Source organism: Balearica regulorum, chromosome Z (genome assembly GCF_011004875.1).
Source record: "Balearica regulorum gibbericeps isolate bBalReg1 chromosome Z, bBalReg1.pri, whole genome shotgun sequence".
Lineage (NCBI taxonomy): Eukaryota > Metazoa > Chordata > Aves > Gruiformes > Gruidae > Balearica > Balearica regulorum.
The window spans coordinates 23,237,843-23,255,979 of NC_046220.1; the positions used below are offsets into that span (position 1 = coordinate 23,237,843).

Genomic DNA, 18,137 nt, shown 5'->3' on the forward strand with positions numbered 1-18,137 from the left:
AATTTTAAATTCCAGAAAGAATTAAGTATTATGCAGCTGTGAAAAATTAAAATCTAAGTCAGGTTCCTAATTTAACAATGTAATACCTGATAGTTGCTGAAAGATATCAGCAAATTTATTTCTGAAATTCTATTAAATCTGACGAGTGGGATAATTTGTTTACGAAAACTCTACCTTTCCAGATATTGGAGAAGAAGGGCTAGCACAGGGGCTAGGATAGCTACTGCTGTCTGTAGACTTCACCGATGATTGATCTGACCTGTCATCTGAACTGCGTTTGGAGTGCAAAATGTTTTTTTCTTTGTACTTCCTTGGCTGGTATAGTGCTGGAGGTGTAGATTTCATTAAAATTCTAAAAAGTAGATAGAGAACATACGAGGAGTTTCATAAGCAGTCACAGAACAATTTATATCTACACATCAGCCTATTGCATGACTATATGTATTACAGTAATTCCAAAACATATTAAACACTAACTAAAAAAATACTGATCATGCATTGTTTTTGAATGCTAGGGTTAAATCTCTTTTGCTACTTCTTCCCATAGATCACAACTCATGGCAAATATTCCTGACTGCTCTGAAACAGCAGGCACGCATACGGAATACTTCTCAGTGGAATCACAACTACAATACAGCATAGGACAGTATAAATTCTTTCAACTGTATTTCTGCTGTTTCTTCTTCATGATCACTAGCAGAAATTCAAGTGATGCTTTTATAGCTAAATAAATTATAACCTACAGTGTCTAGAAGATCTCAGAAGCTTACTTTTCAGCATTAGAGGAGTCGTCAGAGAATTCAGTTTCTGCTGAGCTTTTTCTACTGTTCGTTGACCTCCATGTAGATGCTGAAGGAAGTTCTTCAGAAGCCATAGGTCTTGGTCTCTGACCAATTCCTGAAGGCTGTTGCAAACCTGCACACTGTTCTTCAGTACTTAAAACAGCTATAATTGCTCTTACAGTTGTTTCATCAACTTGAGACCATGGTTTAGAAGGAGCTCGCATACGACGCAGAAATAAGCTATGCCACTTCTGTCTGAGTTGCAACAGCAAACCAGCAGCCTGTAATGAATTTCAATTCTGTTAAAGACTAATAAAAATTAGATCAGACAGGTAAGAGGTACCCTGTATCTTTCCTATCGGGCAGCAAATGGCATTCTAAAGTGAACAGGGTCCAAAGTGAAAGGCAAGACTAAAGTGCCAGGGAGGGGGAGAAAATCCCACATTTAAACTAAGCTGTTATCTTTTCTTTTCTTTCCTCAGGTGCAAGATCTTTTTTTTAAACATTTTATTTCATTTAGCTCTGCACCAAACATGAAATTTCAACATGAAAAAAAAATCCTGTGGGTTTATAATACAATTTTATCTTTAAACAAAACCACAACCTTTTCATGATTTATGCCCTTCCTCTCAATTCAGTCTGTATTCATGCACTCTTTGTTCATACCTGAGGGAAAAGAGCTCTAAGCGACATATTTTTCTTACACAGACACCTGTTCAAACGAGATGACTGAATTTAGAAGACTATGAAATGCTTCCATTGTTTAAAAAAAAAAAAAAAATCACACTTCTGAATATCTCTAGAAGAGATAGTATTATTACTATTAGGTCTGGTAAGTCAAAGTGTTTCATAACCCATAAACTACTCTACCTCCTACCATAGCCAGAGCTTCTCAATGACCTGAAGACTGGTATCTTCAGAACGTTTTGGGTTTGTTTTGTTTTGTTTTTCTAAAATCTGGCAGCAAATTTCTTTCAGCAGCTCCAACTTCAAGGGCTCCATTTTTATCCAACTTTAGTCATCTTCTAAGAGAAGGAAATACACAATATGCCACTGTGACTACTCACTTAAATCCTGCTCAGATTTTGGCTAAACCAGCTCATGCTAAGCCTTGATGTATGCTGGGAGCAGTGCCATTATGTCACAACGAGAGCACCACGTAGGCAGGACAAGTAGCCAGAAAGAGCTGAAGGGCCACTGTGCAGCCACCATCACCTGCAGCAGCCATTATCTTTTGTCCAGCAGTTTTGTCAGAATCTGTTAACTTACAGAAATGGACCAAACTGCCAAGCTGGAAGGTATGAAACATCAGTTTACCCAAAAACTTTCGAAGTGGATCCAACAGCAGCTGGACTGCTGAGGCTTTCCTGCTTCCCACTGTGTGCACCGTGACAGAGAAAGAAGGATGAACACTCTCACCGTTGGTTAGGTAACTAATTCTTTTTTTCTTTTTGCTCACGTGTGCACGAATTGAGAGTTACAGGTTATAAGTTATGAAACCTTACAACTTGAACTGTGAATAAGTGAATTCACATAGTAGCCTAATCTGGGCAAAAGGGGATTGAGCTCCTGCTTATTTGTTGTATTTCTTACTGAGCTCATGAAATTAAGGTAAAATCAGAGTACATTGTCCTGTAAATTTGAGACACCCAAACGGACCGTGACAGCCATTCTTGCAGAAAACTCTTGGTTATCCAAATGTTTCAGAAATCTTTTTTAGGAAGATATGACATAAATATCTTTCTACAAGAAACAAGCATTGAAGGGATACATTTCTTACTTCAGGGTCCAGTTTGAGATGGAGCCATTCATCTAGCTTCAGTAGTGCCAAATTAGCAGTTGTTTTGTCCTCCATTTCACTATCACTGTCATCATTAGGTACCCCATCCCCTAAATTAAATATAAAAGGTGCATTAACATTTCTACATTATTTCCACTTACATACAAAAAACCTGAACACTACTGTATTACCAGCAATAAACCCATTTTCTTTCTAAACTTTATTTTAAAATGTAGATTCGTAAAACCACTTTTTATTTTCTGCAAATACACCTCAGTGAGGAGTCTTTCCTTCAGTTAGCAGAACTCAAGTATCCAGACCTGCTGAGGCTCTGCTCTGTAAGCACCTGTACTGACGTGATCTGACTCACCCATGTACCTTCATCAATATCAACACCCATTATTAAGCTTTTGCCTGAAGCTGTTTGAAAATCACACATCGCTTTATGCTTTATTTCCTAGTAAAACAGTAAATTTAAAGATCTGTTAAGAAAAAAATTAATTATATATACACATATGTCTATTAAGTAGGTTTCTAATTTAAGTGCAATTCAGTCAGCATAAATACTATTTTAAGGGTAACAGTTTAAGAGCAAGACAGAAGGCTTGAAAAATAACTTGGGCTCCTACTGTGATTCAAACTAACGTTTCTAGAGAACCGGCAGCAGGATATATTATTTTTGCTTCTATTCCTATAGCACTCATTTTTTAAAAAAAAAAAAAAAAAGAGGAAATTTCTATATACTCACTATTACTTGCAGTTGATAGTATAGCTAATTCTCATTAAAAGTTATCAGTAGAAAATAATCTTTAAAATGCGTGTTTCAGCTGGAAGCAACATGAGTATTTGCCACACTGATTGTTTCTAAATTATTATTCAGTTTGAATAACGTGGTTCAAAGTATCAAATAGACTAGTCTGTAGAAAAAACATACATACTACACTTTTCAACATTAGAATTTTCATTATACATTTTGTTTGCATTTTTTGTTTCACTACAAACTATAGTGTAATTTCTGAAACTTCAGAACTATGTAAGTGTAATTTATGGTTATGAAACTATAAGGATTTGCCAAACTGAGATATTTATTTCAGAGCCTATAAACCATTCCTGAACAGCTACAGGAACTATAGCTCTGTCATTTTAAGAATTAGCGAACACACTTATTAAATATTCTTGAAAAATAAGCCTTCTGTATCACATTCTAGCATATACCAATGTAAACATTTCAAATCCAAACCCCACTATACCTCGAAAAGATGAAGGTTCCTGCAAAGCATTACTTGGTAATCTAGCTGGTCCACAGAAGAGTGACACAGTGACAGGTGTTACAACAGAACAGCATCTGATATTTGCTATCCTGTGAGCTCTCGTCATTTCATCATATATAATCCAGTCTGTAGGGAGTGCCTGAATGGCTGCAGCTTGCGCATTTGCTGGGGGAATCTATGCAAGAGCAAGTAAGACTAAGCTATTTTACCCTCTATTTAAAATGAAAATAAATTTTAACATATTTCTTATTTTATATATGTAGAAATAAATACATTTGTATACACACAAACTTACACACACAAATAAAAAAGCGAGAGAGAATTCAAGCAGACTCACAATTATCCTATCACCTTGAAACATAATATTTTGCTTTAAAAAAGGATCTAAAAAAAATTCATTAAGATCAGAACTTCTTCCTGCTATTATGAAAGGGATTATTACATCTTTAAAACAGTTTCATAACTACTTCTTTTTTACCATTTTGTCTCAAGAAGAACAACTAACTGAAATAAGTTTTGATGAAATAATATTGGAAAAATAAACCACAACTCCAATTCTTAATTTTATCAACTGCCAGGAAAAATATTTTCTAAAAATGCAGTGTTTAATGCACATGCTGCTTTTAAAGCACTGACAACTATGCAGAGACATTTCTAAAACATTTGATAGAGTATAGTGCTCTTTTATCGTGAACTATAAATTCAAAGTGATTTTACCTTTTTATACTGAGGTTGACTAAGAACAGAGGTAGGATGAAATCGCACTTTCTTCTCCTTTGGTCCAGTCAAAACCAGGCTTTCTCTCTCTACATGCACCAGATTGGGATACATCCCAGCCACTAAGGCAGCTTTAACCACAGCCCAGTTTTCAGAGTTAGTATTAACATCTCTAATATCGGCTCCTCCTCTGGCTCTAACAAAACCTGAAGAAACAACAAGACACAAAAGTGTTATATCTGATTGTATTTAAGATCTACTTTTTTGCTTCTTAAAAGGAAATAAACTACAAACTTGGTGCATTTTTCACCACTGCCAACCTTAACAGCACCAAGAAGAAACCATCATACCGAAATCCTTCCTAAGTGGTTTTACACTAACATAGAATAGAATTACTTTTTACAACACAAAGACATTTCCTATGGAAATAATTTATTAGAACATAAAAATCCCAGCAAACCTATCTCAGACTGAAAGCCAGTGACATGTGGAACAACCAGGGAGCTTTCAGTTAGATCAGCTGTTCCCCAGCCACACTTCCTCACTCCCGCATCTGCACCATGCCCAGAATGAATGTGCACTGGTCCATTTCACATTAAGGAAGAAAAATGACACACAAGTGAACACTATTCTTGTTACAATTTGTATACATTTATACTAGGTATAGCTTGACTCCAAAACTATGTTAAATTTTTTCCAAGTTATTTACCTGAGGCTCGAAGCTGGCCAAGCAACTGTGTTCTCATTCCTATGATGATTTCCATCGTGGCTTGAGACAGGAAGTTCTTTTCACAGAAGGCTCTCTCCCAACCATCACTGCGTGCCTTCTGCCATGCCTATAAAGAATATTTATTTATTTGCCCATTAATTTAAGTAAATTAAAAAATGCATATTTTTTTTAAATTATATTTACATCAATAAAACAAAGGCAAAAACCATTCTGAAAGAAAGGAAATACATAAAACCAGATATTTTTTTCTGGTTAATTTCTTTACTCATTCCCTAAACTAACATAATGACCATTATGTTATTATAAGCATTATATGAAGCTATTACAGAGATCATTTTAACATCATTATTTTAAGTTATCAGTGTAGCAGGACATAAAGTGGCACCTTGTTGGAACATTCAGAATTTAACCAGGTTTGACAATATAAACTAAAAATCTGACAAAAAGTGTCCAATATATAGGAAAGCCACTAGACAGAAACAAAGTTTCTTCTCTAAGGACTTGCTCATAGTCTATCATTCTACATTCACCTTGATTTTTACATCATATGTGATCTATTCTGATTAGTACTCTTTTTGAAGATGAAATAATACCTGGAAAGCCCTCAGAAGTGCCATATGGTCACTAAATGTTCCAGCAGTAAAACGTTTTCTACACAGCATAGCAGCACGCTTTTGAGAGGCCAGTGTAGGTAGGACAAAAGGGTCTCGATATGCAAGAGTGCAAGCAATAGTAAGAATAGGATCCAGGCACTTCAAAACAACAGCACACAACACCATTTTACCAAGGTGTGGCTCTACTGGTAATTCAGTAAGATGATAACCAAGTTCAGTGAGATCTTCCCAAGGGTCCATGGCATCTATTGTCTGTTTGGTTTTTTTAAAAAAAAAAAAAAAAAAAGGGGGAAGTGGACAAAATTAATTTACAATAAAAGTAGAAGGGATATGAATACTGGACATGAACTAGACTAGCTTCCAAACACTAAGAAAACAAGTCAAACTCTTAACAGTTCAAGATGACATTTTTAAGCACTCTCTTCCCTTAACATGGAAAAATACATCCACACACACAAAATGAAAATGGACAACACACAAAACCCGAAAGCATCCTTAAGTGACTAAACAACAGTCTTACTACAAAGAAAACTCAGTATGATACGTTGCCACACCACAAATATACAATTCCCATCTAAATCTGTTCCTTTGCTGACCTTAAGCATTTGCACAGCATTTCTCACAATTAAAGCAGGTGGAGGATCAGGAGCTTTCATAAGAAAGTCAACAATTGGACAATTAATTGGAGCCAGAAGTTTTGTGTGTAAACAAAGCTCCTGCAAGTTAAAAAACAAAGAAATATTATTAAGATTGGGGGAAAAACCCAAACTTTTCTTGAAGTTAATAATATGGTTTGGTAAGAAATTTTTTTAAAGTTATAATTTCTAACTGAAGATGCACCTGAAGTGGCATTCTTAGAAGTTCTGGAGTCTGAAATTCCAACATGTTCTGAAATCGGAGCCTGCTGAAGAGTCGAAAACAGACTCCAGGCTGACAGCGCCCAGCCCTTGAAAATAAAATAGGAGAAGTTGTCAAAAATTAGAATTTATTTTTTTAAAAAATAAAATAATAATAATTAAAAAACCCCAACACACACACACACAAGCTTAGAATGGAAATGCAGAAGCAGGTCTAAGGAAAAGATAATTTTGTAATTAAGTGTAAGTCCCACACAAGGTGAGAGTTTTCCAGTATATGGATTATTTTTGATAATATGGAAATTTGTCATTATAGTTTTACCCCAACATTGAAAGGTCTGGAAAAACAAAAATAAGGCCTATCTAAAAATAAAGCGTTGTGGGTTTTTGGTACTCTAAGGTCAATCCAAATCTCAACTGTCCTTTGCTGTAAGGAATATAAGTTGTAAACTTAATTTCTTCTTCTTCACATCCCCCAAACAACTGGAAGTTACTTTGGGAGTAAAAGGTAGAATGAAGACCAAACAACTTCGAGTGAGGGGACAGAGACAGCAAATGCTCATATTTACCCTCAAATTCCTGCAGGTTCATGTCAATATCATATCACCAAACATAAGCATTTGTTGCTACATACCCTCTCAGCCCTCACTCAGTGTTGGAAAAAACACAATAAAGGCCTGTTAAGTCATGAATAGTTTGGAGAAGGTGAATAAGGAGTCACTACTCAAAGTCTCTTCTAATATAGGGATGAAGGGGCATCAATTAAAAACTAGCAATAGGCAGCCCTTTGCGCACAGATATGTTGTGAAACACCTTATTGGGACACTGTGGCTGCTGATGCTTAAGGGGAGAAAGAAGGAGAACAAATTCATGGGGGGAAAACAACCTAGACCTAATGTAAGCTTTGGGAAATTACCGAGTGTCACTTTTCTACAACTTGGGAAATGACTCCGAGGAAGTACATGCTGACCCTTACTCTTCTGCAGAGAATTAGATTTGGCCATTGTCCAACATGACACTGGACTAGGCTAGTAACACTACCCAGTGTGGCTGCTATTACGTTCTGTACTTTATCCTTAACACGCAGGACAGTGGATATTTGCAAAATAAAATTCAGTATGAAGGATTTATTACCTGCCTTTTCTTTGGATAGCACTGGCTTTTGAAATCCACACCATTTTTAGCATTGTAACACAACTCAGTGCATCAAAAGACTTCTATAATAGCGAAGAAAGGAATATAAAAACCAAGATCAAATATGGTACATGAAATAAAGGTTACTAATGATTCAGATCATGAACAGAAGTTCTCTAAAAACCAAAAAAGTAATAACAATAAGCACCAGCAGCTTCTGGCACAAAGGTATATTCTAAAGTACTTAGCTTCAAATGAATTTATGCTACCTCCTTTGCAGTATCTTTGTGCTACATAGTTTTCTAAATTAAAGTTTTCTAGTCAATAGGTAATTGTAAGTCAACAAAAGACACAAATTGTGTTTTATGGTATCACAAACCAAGCAAAAATATATTATTATATTGAATAGTTTCCCTCTTTGTGTCACTTGGGAATTATGTCCTTATCTTCCTACATTTGGTGCAAAATTACAAAAAAATTGTATTACCTTGAAAACATCAGAAATTCATAGAATCATAGAATGGTTTGGGTTGGAAGGGACCTCAAAGACCATCTAGTTCCAAACCCCCTGCCATGGGCAGGGACACCCTCCACTAGACCACGTTGCCCAAAGCCTCATCCAACCTGGCCTTGAACACTTCCAGGGAGGGGGCATCCACAACCTCTCTGGGCAACCTGTTCCAGTGCCTCACCACCCTCACAGCGAAGAATTTCTTCCTAATTTGGTATGCATATCTCCTGCGAAATCCAATTTTATTTTCTAAGCCACATACTCAACCCTAAACTGCTTCATTATGTCATCTCACTTTTCTTGAACAAGTAATTAGGGAACGGCATTCAACACATTAAATCAATGCTTAAAAACTTAATGGATTAGACTTGGGCTAGTAGGACAAAGGGAATTCCCAGTGTTCACTGAGTCTCATGAAGATGGTGGTCTAAACTGATGGACTTGTTTTAAAAAGCAAATAGAAATACTAAATTTAAAAGGAAAAAAAAAAGAGATATATGAATATATCAACCTGCAATAGCTTTTACAGGGCTTTTAAACAGCTAGCTATTTACAGTATTTGTCATAAAATAAATGGATGCCAAAATTTCTCAGTGAGTTTTGTTGCTTGATACGCACTAGCTCTGAGCCTACTACAAAAAAAATAGTTCTCCAAAGTTTATCTATTATCTATTTCAAAATAACACTAAGAAGTTTACTTCCCAAAGAAAGTTTAAGCATCATACCTCTTTCATCTTGCCTGAGTCAATAACAAATACAACATCATTAACTGTTATGCTGGTTTCTGCAATATTAGTAGAAAGAATCTGCAATTAAAAGAAAAAAAAACTGTAGTAACTGTAAAAGCAAAGACAAAATAGATCAATATAACATCTGACAAAGTCCTCTGATACTTGCTATTTTGCGGATGCCAGAAGGTGGACTTTTAAGCACCTTCTTCTGATCCAAAGTCTGCATATTTGAATGAAGCATGAAAACTTGGTATCTAATGCAAGACAAAGAGCACATTTTAAGCATCTTTAAAAAGAATCAATAAGAACTGAAGACAATCATAAAAATAGAGGTTTCACCTGTGAGCATTATCAGCAAATCTCTTGTCATCAAAAAGAATACGGTCCCTCAGGCTAACTATCTCATCATATCCAGGAAGAAATATTAAAATCGCTCCTAAAAAAGAAGTTGGTTTGCAGAGTTAAACAGAAAATTCCCTTCAAATATATGTCAGTACTGTGTATACAAACACTCAGAAGGTTTTACCTATTTGGTATCACTAAAAAAAGGCCACAATTCATCAGAAGCTGAATCCACAGCAATTTATTGGCAGTGTGTGTATATATACCTACCAGCATCACAACTATGACAGATGTTAAAAAGTAAGTGCATAATCAGGTCCAGATCCACTTTTTCATCATCAAAACTGTGATGATAAGCTTTCAACAGTTCTCTGTCCTCTGCACTAAGGTCACTACCACTTGTTTGGACCAGGGAACTTTCATCCAGATTTCCAAATTCAACTGAAGCACTAAAATATACAAATACACAGGCCAGTGTCAAGGTTGTTTGCTTCAGGTTTGCATTCAGCCATCAATTCAAGTTTAGATCAAGACCAACAAGACTACTTATCTCAAATTTTAATTTTAAAGCGTAACAGAACAGCATCTCCACAACACTACTGCTGTTTACTGATTTAAGTGTTAACCCAGCAAAGCGTGCAACTTCGATTTTTAGCGCTAACTTCATTATACTTCATTGAAAGAAAACCATAAGTAAATGTGATAGAACTCGAACTATGAAGGCATCATTTATTTATCTGTTAAAGTAAAAATATTTAAAAGAAATGTATTTTTCAAAAACTTCCCTACCATAAGAGTTAAGCAGGTACTACACCAGCAGAAACTACACTAAGAGAAACAATAATAATATAGGTCTTTACAAAACTGTAACTAAACAATGATAACTGTAAATAATCAAAAAATAATTCTTGGCTTGCCTAGTGTACATGTTTCTCATATAAAGGTTTTTTTTAATATGGCTATCATGTATCAACAATACATATATAAAAAAACCACAGTAGATTTGTTTCCAAAATAAGCATCTGAAATTAAAATGATACATGGTATAGAACTGGCATCTCCTCTGCATATTTATTCAAGTTACTATAATCACATCCTACCTAGATATATAATCATGATAGGAATGTCCATATCAAGATGATAAACACTAATAATATAAAAGAAGTCCTACACCACTATATTTATCCTAGGAGTTGTGCAACCACAATCCCAATGATACTGAAGACAAACAATCTTTTTTAAAAAAAACTATGTTTTCAAAATATTCCTATTCACAAATACATCTTGCTATTTAGGCCACATTTTAAAGTATAAAATGCTAAAAACTATTCTGACTAAAAGAAGACAGAATATAATTACCCTTCACCATGTTACACAACTCTTTCTGCAAAGTAGTTATAGCTTACCTGTAGGACTCCAACAGGTCAACAACCTCTGTCTGTCCAAAGCGCTTAGCCCAGTCCAAGGCCATCCTGGAAGAGTTGTATAAAACTCTTTATTAATTTCCCACTTCAAAAGATACAAATGAATAGCATGTTACATGGGAAGACAACTCACACATCACTCTTCTATCAATTTCTGCATTATTTGTTTAATCAGTACTGTTATTGGTTGATCTGCAACTTCCCATTTTAGATATTTACAGATATAACATGGCAAAGATCTTTGCACCTGTAATACACTATTTTTAAACCCACTATGGGTTACTCTTAAAATAAGAACCACCCAATATTTTGGGTCTAATTCAATCAAGCCAGTGAGAAAGATTCAAATTTTTCTTAACTGGTGTGTTAAATCAGACTGATTGAAACCAAGAGCGTATATCCCACATCTGACACTGTTTAATTAAGAATTCAATTTAGAATTTACAGAAAACATTGTGATAAGCCGAAGTTAGAAATTGTTTAGACTATCAAAACTTATTAGCACTTACAGTAGTCTGGTAAGTTAGCAAAATTAGTTTAGATGGTATAGACATTTCTTTCTCATTTGTATATTGACAAATAAATATATCTTTCAGTTTATCTGTTTGCTTTTACCAGCCATTGGATGATTTGCAGTGGATACTTGCTCCCATGCTGATCAGTTGTTCTACTTGACTCAGAAAGCCTCTCCCCGAAGCAATCATTAGTGCAGTTGCACTGGTTTCACTGTGCCTATAATCAACTGAGAAGTTAAAAAAAAAAAATCAGCAAAAAACCTGATACAAACACTGTTATTTTTTCATCTAAATGTAGTATGAATATCATTTTCAAAACCCAGTCCAAAGAGAATTTGTTTTCTCACTTCATCCCACCAGTCAGTACATGTGTACTTAACACTATTTTAGAAACATATTATAACATGCCAATACAACAAACAACTACAAAACTCGTTAGTTTTGCTAACCGCAGTCATTTTTTCAACAGGCATCAGAATTCAAAGGTAACAACATTTGAAATTGGAGATAAAGTAGCCACAGAAATTCAAGTGTCATTTTGTAGTTGTTTTTTTCTTATGTAATAAGATGAGAAACTTACCACTGACATTTTCAGTTAAAATGAGATGGAACACCTGAGCAAAGGAATCAATATCTTTATGCAACCAGATGTCAGAAAGACAAGAGTCCATCTCTTTTATTAGCCAAGGTTCAAGGCAATTTGCATCTTTTTCAGTCTGAAGAGAAAAAACAGTATTAAAAGATTAATCTTTTCAAAGAGTTCTCATTAATGTCATATATTAGACACGAAGAATTTGAATGGTTAGTCTTTCAAGTAACAACCAGAAATACATCATTCAGATATCAGTTACAGCATTTATTGCATCATATGCAAGTACTTTAAACAATGGCAGTCTAGCCATTTGATCTAAAGTTATGTACAACCATCGTAGTTGAAAAGGACACTTTAGCTAGAGTAGTTCATGATAATAAAAAAAAAATGTTTTAAAATATGTTAATATCCTTCTAGAAATAGCAATATGCTTAGGAAACAGTTTTTAAATGGGTAGTAATAAAATAACGCAGATTTAAACATCTCTTTCAACAAAAGGAAAAACTTACCAGTTGATTAAATACTGTGTCACCACCATCATCCAAAAGATTATACTCTTCAGTTGCACTTGGGGCAGATCTTTGTCTCTGAGATTCCAGTTTGCTATTATTTTCTTGAGCAGAACACCACTCAGTAAGCGTGCTTTGTTGTTTTTCTTCTAGAATGCAGCAAGTATTTAAAAAAAAAAGTTTTACAGTTGGCTTAATTATCCATTGTTTTCAGTTATAAAAAAATAGCTGTATCAAGTCAAAGTTTTACCTATTCAATATCTCCTGTTTAATTTAGAATGCTGTTACCCGTCTAATATAAATTCTATAAATAAAGGCACCCAAAGTGCATCATTGCAAACATCTGCTATTAAAACAAGATGAAAAATACTATTTGGATGCTTAACCCCCTAAGCCTCCAGTATTCCAACTGAGTGCATTCAAATGAGCTTCCTAAGTATTTTCTACACAATTCGTAATCCAGATATTTTTCCAGAAGTGAAAGACCAAAGAGAAGTGATATAGCTCCTGTGCTTAACAAGTAATTTTTGTGTACAAGTAGAAGAAACAGTATAAGACACCAGTGCCTTAATTGAACTTTTCTACCCACAGTGCTCAGAGCTGAGGACCATGGCAAACATACAGTTAGGATTGTATGTTACAGCTTTCAGTTTTGCCTTTTTTTTTTTTTTTTTTTAAATACACACCAGGATAATTACCTTCAGTTGTCAGGAAAACTTCACAAATAATATATCTACTTAATCAACTGAAAAACAACTATATTAAGTTCAAGTGTGTTAATACTTCTGGGCTATATATCCTGTCCTCTTTAACAGCTGCATTTTAATTTGCACCCAAAAGTCAGCACATAGTATCTTCTGCTTCTATAGCTTTCATGTGGGTAAAGCCCCCATTATATGCAATTCTACTCCATAATAATTAGGAAAAATATAGCATTTATCCACTGAAAGCAAAAAGATTGCAACCATTAAAATAAAGTGAAAATATATTTTTTTAAACTTACATCATCTACTTCAATAATATAAACACTAAGAGCTTAAAGATACTTGCTGTCATCTAATCATGTTTCATTTACAGAAACTCTGGAATTTTAACAGAGAATCATCCTATTTAGTTGTTCAATCAATCAATGAGACTCATTGCCAACCCTAACAATTAAGAAGGCTACCAACCTCGCTGCTTCTCTTTTTTGTACTTTATCATCTCTTTGTTTGTATATCCAGTGCTTCGTAAAATGTCCTCTAAAAACATCTCTTTAACTTCAAAAGGTCTTCCTTGTACTGAAAGTATAAATAATTTAAAAGAATTAGATAGTCCCTAGCTTCATTTATAATCTTAATTTTAAAAAAGCTTTTTTGTAGACACAAAAAGTGAATTAAATGTTATTATGACCTGATTTAAGGAATTATTACTTTCCTTGAAAAGTCCTCTAAGAGTATCTTCACTGGAGTCTATTTTCTTAAGATTACAGGGTCACAAAACAACATTTCAAAAGGCACATGCCAGCAGGGTACTTTGTTTCTTATTAATCTCTTTGATTCCATTAAGTGTTATAGCAAGAGATGCTCACAAAATTGACAGTTATTAATTGCAATTTAATCAAAATGAGAAAAAGAAAATAGCCGTTTTTCTTAATGGCTATTGGTTAAAAAAATAATTCACAGTATAAGACTGCCACCTGGATTACAAAATATAACAGCAATTTAGCTTTAATTCAGCTTTAGTGCAAGATCCCACAAGCAGATTGCCACCTTTGTATTAAACTACTTTTTTTTTTTTTTTTTTATGAGAAGTATGTAAGGAGATGGACTTTTCCAAATTTTCTCAATCACTTCAGCCAAATTTAGTTTTCTTTACTGAATACTTCCTGATGAGGCATTCCAATGGTCTTTATTTCCTAACAATTTATCCTGATTTCTTTTTCAGTATTACTGTTTTGTAGATGTTATTCATGGACATTAAAGGATTCTTTTTCACAGGAAGAATTAAAATATCTAGATTTTAATTTCTGGTCTCTTAGCAGACATTTGCCATAGCTGAGTTTAAATCACCTCGGACTTTTCTGAAATAACAAGCTATAATTCACATACTTCTAGAAGATGCCACGGAGGAAGACTTTCCATACTAATCCCTGCGCACTGCAGGAACCCACCGCTACAATATGTTGGTTTCTGTTGCCAGGATTTTGTCAGCTACATTGTTGAAGGAGGATGAAATCTTTTTCAGGACATCAACAAAGTAACTAAACCCTCTTGTTTTAATTCTTAAATCCTCAAAAACTGAAAAAGGGAAAGTGTCCTTTTAATTGTGATTAGCCTGTGAAGACTAGTATGTGATAACAGTATAACCACTGAGGTAAACTGGAGAGATTGTCCTCAGAATTTCCTGAATAAACATATTGATCTAAATGAATAGGAAGCTACAAGACAAGTAAACTGAAAAGCCAAACAACAATTATAACTGAAGTTTCCCCTCTCCAAAAAAAATTTGGACAACACTAAAGTCATGTGCAATTTTCAGATTCCTGCCTCCAACCAGTTGCAAGCCTTATTTTACTAGGCAGAAATTCAGAATTAGGAGCTAGAAATAAACACTTCTATCTGTAAAAAAAATAGATTTCTTTTTCAGGAACATTCACTAAAATAAACTGATTATTTGCAGAGAAGATTCTAAAGAAAGTCATTCTACCCGTGTCCTGTGACTGTCGAGCTTCTTAAAAAAAGGTGGACATGCAAATAGTCTACTTGATTGTTTTGAAACAAAAGCATTTCTCCTAAAAGTTTCTTTTCAAAACTTATAGTTACATGTCATTGTTGAAAAAGGAAGAGGACTGCAAGGTGCCAGAGGAGATCACCCATGCAGAAAACTCACAAGCTGGGTAGGTGAAGAGGGCAAAAATAAAATAAAAAAAAAAAAAAAAAAAAACCAACATCTCCCACACATCTATGCTTTACCTCTACTAAAGATCAGTCAAATGAAATTAAAACAGCAATAATGATAATTTTTCTTTGCATTTGAACATAATCTAACTGCAGATTACTGAGTCTGAACATAAGTTAATATAAATTGCCATGTCTTTTCTCAATGTTTACCTAAATTAACAGCTAACAGTTTCATTTAAAATAAAGAATCATGTGATTAAAACATGAAAACCCAATTTGCCTAAGACTGTATTCCTGAAGTGACCAGGTCCAGGTTATCTGTGTTCTATTCAGTAACCAGTAGCAATATCCATGTGGCCTGAAGAACTAGATCTACTGGAATTAATTAATATATATCACACTTGTAGATCCTAGGGTCTATATTACCATGGAGATCAGTACTTTCAGAACCTTTTGCTGCTTCTTGAACTAACATCGCAGGGGCCAGGACGTTCTTGCACTTACAGAACTCCTTGTGATAAAACCACTTCACAAAGAACAAGCATTGCTGTAACTCAGTGTATTTATCATGTTCCCTTACTCAGAATGGTTTGATACAGTTTAATAAGATCTGTAAGTCCTAGGGCAGGTATACTCAGATTTAAGAGTTTATACGAATACTTACTGTGTATCACTGGGCAACTTCCAAAATACCTAATGAAGAGATTTGCATCTAGAGCAGCACTAGAAATAACTAGTTTTAAATTAGCCTGTTTTTGCAACACATCTCTCAGTTTTATTAACAAGAAGTCACTGAATCTATCCCTCTCATGTACTTCATCCTATAACAAAAGGAGGAAAAAAAAAACAACCCACAAACAACAGATAAACATCAGAGATCTGAGATTATAACTTTCCACAAATATGAACTTCTTTTAAAACTAAAATACGTAATTTGCCTGGTACATTACAGATGCATTAAAATGTGTAAGTTTAGTTTAAGTAAGGACTTTTTTTTTAAAAAAAACCTATCCAAAAGTCAAAAAAATATATCAAAAAGTTTTATAAAGATATTGGAGCAGACTGCTCTAATGCACAAGCCACATATACCTCAATTTCAGCAGTTAAAGTGAACTTCTGAAACTTTTCTGATTCTTATATTTGAATCTCATTTTCAAGATAATGACATAAACCGCAAATTTTAATTAATTCTCACTTCACAACTGATGAACATTTAAAGAAATGTATGATACTACATAATCAGAAAAAAATTAGATTGCTTAGATCCATTAAGTCATGCACAAAGCTTATCGTCAATTAAGGCACATGACCAATTAGAGTAATCATCTTTTTTGGTGTGTTCTACTTTGTTTTGTATTACAGGACCCAAATACAACATTTTCAGGCTGAAGTCAAGAATGTATATATCATTCTCACATTTTTTTCCATTTTGATAAACAGGCAGGCACCTAAAATTATAATGAATTTTTCTGTCTTCAGCAGTGGAGGAATTAATCTTGTGAGAAACATTCTGGTTCCACTGACTTACCAAACTCCACAAGAGGAATATTCACATAATCATAAATGAATACACTTAAATAATGTGCTAAAAATTAGACTACTCATTATCTTTAAAACATTTGGGCAAACAAACGGACTGCAAACCTGGTATTGCTAAAACAAGTACAGGATACAACAAATTCTGACATGCTCACATTGAATCATATCTACCTAAGCCTTCCTAAGGCTTTTCTGTTTTCTGGCAGAGGAAATTCAGAAAAATTAAGAGCTCTCTCCTCCACAACTGCATCATGATTCCAAAATTAATTATTGGCATGAACCTAAAATAAGACACTTCTACACAAAAAAAAAAGTACATGCTACAATAAAACTCATGAAGTATTTAATGTTAATTCAGATTCTAACCAAACAAAACCACCCTAAATGCTAAGCAAATTAATAAAGAACACGAGCATCTCATCTTCCAATTAACAAGTAATACGTATTGCTTCACCTCATGTGAAATACAGGACTCTTACCACAATAACATGTGTCACTGTTGACAGAGTGCTGTCTCCTGCCATTAGCGTGCGAAGTAGTATGCCATTAGTGCAAAATGTTAACAGTGTCTTTGGAGAAACCCTGTGGAACAGTTCATAAAGATACTTCAGTCTTTTGAACCATTTAAATGCATGCTAGCTTTCCACTACTTACTGAAAATTAAAGGATTGAACAGCTGCTCACCCAAAGTGGAATTAGATTATAGTTCTCTCACAAAAAAATTCATGCATAATATTTGTTTTTAAACCACACCTATTCCCAGAGAGTTCCTAAGGAATCTTAGTGCTTATGCTCCAAAACTCCAGAAAATGGATTAATTAACAAAGTGAGATTCAAATTTATAAAAATAAATAAGTGTAACAGAACCTTGAGAACCTCTCCATGTTGTTTAATTTACTGGAAAATTTAGTGAGGACTACTTTGGAAAAACAGGTTCCAGTTCTCCAGCAGATGGTTGAATATAGTCTTTGTATTTGCCTATACTCAACTGAATCACAAAGAAATCAGCTGATCCTTTTCAAATGCTTTAATTTTTGTCTTCAAGATCTAAAAAAATCTTTAAAAGTTACCATTCTAGTACCTGTGGCAGAGTTTGCTGTGCAAGTAAAAACAGTGATTGCCACTTTCTCCAGTACTGCCACTTTAAGTACTGAAAAGTTCCTTTGCATCATACTCTACAGCTCTTTTCTGGAGGACATGAGCTCAC

General features: G+C 34.4%; 1 protein-coding gene across 2 annotated transcripts in view; it reads right to left on the bottom strand.

Moving 5' to 3' along the window:
* YTHDC2 (YTH N6-methyladenosine RNA binding protein C2) overlaps positions 1-18,137 on the bottom strand; it is a 31,679-nt gene that overhangs the window by 7,297 nt on the left and 6,245 nt on the right. For both annotated transcript variants that reach the window (XR_012832977.1, XM_075739797.1), the window contains exons 6-26: positions 17,410-17,512; positions 16,056-16,212; positions 13,682-13,789; positions 12,510-12,658; positions 11,989-12,124; positions 11,509-11,635; positions 10,876-10,941; positions 9,740-9,918; positions 9,467-9,563; positions 9,294-9,381; positions 9,122-9,202; positions 7,886-7,968; positions 6,735-6,840; positions 6,491-6,610; positions 5,874-6,146; positions 5,260-5,386; positions 4,551-4,756; positions 3,813-4,008; positions 2,563-2,672; positions 771-1,063; positions 175-352 (exon numbers count right to left, since the gene is read on the bottom strand). Coding sequence is in view for 1 of the 2 variants with exons in the window: in XM_075739797.1 (XP_075595912.1) it covers positions 175-352; positions 771-1,063; positions 2,563-2,672; positions 3,813-4,008; positions 4,551-4,756; positions 5,260-5,386; positions 5,874-6,146; positions 6,491-6,610; positions 6,735-6,840; positions 7,886-7,968; positions 9,122-9,202; positions 9,294-9,381; positions 9,467-9,563; positions 9,740-9,918; positions 10,876-10,941; positions 11,509-11,635; positions 11,989-12,124; positions 12,510-12,658; positions 13,682-13,789; positions 16,056-16,212; positions 17,410-17,512 (2,983 nt within the window). In the remaining variant the exon portion in view is untranslated. The remainder of the gene's footprint in view (positions 1-174; positions 353-770; positions 1,064-2,562; positions 2,673-3,812; positions 4,009-4,550; positions 4,757-5,259; positions 5,387-5,873; positions 6,147-6,490; positions 6,611-6,734; positions 6,841-7,885; positions 7,969-9,121; positions 9,203-9,293; positions 9,382-9,466; positions 9,564-9,739; positions 9,919-10,875; positions 10,942-11,508; positions 11,636-11,988; positions 12,125-12,509; positions 12,659-13,681; positions 13,790-16,055; positions 16,213-17,409; positions 17,513-18,137) is intronic.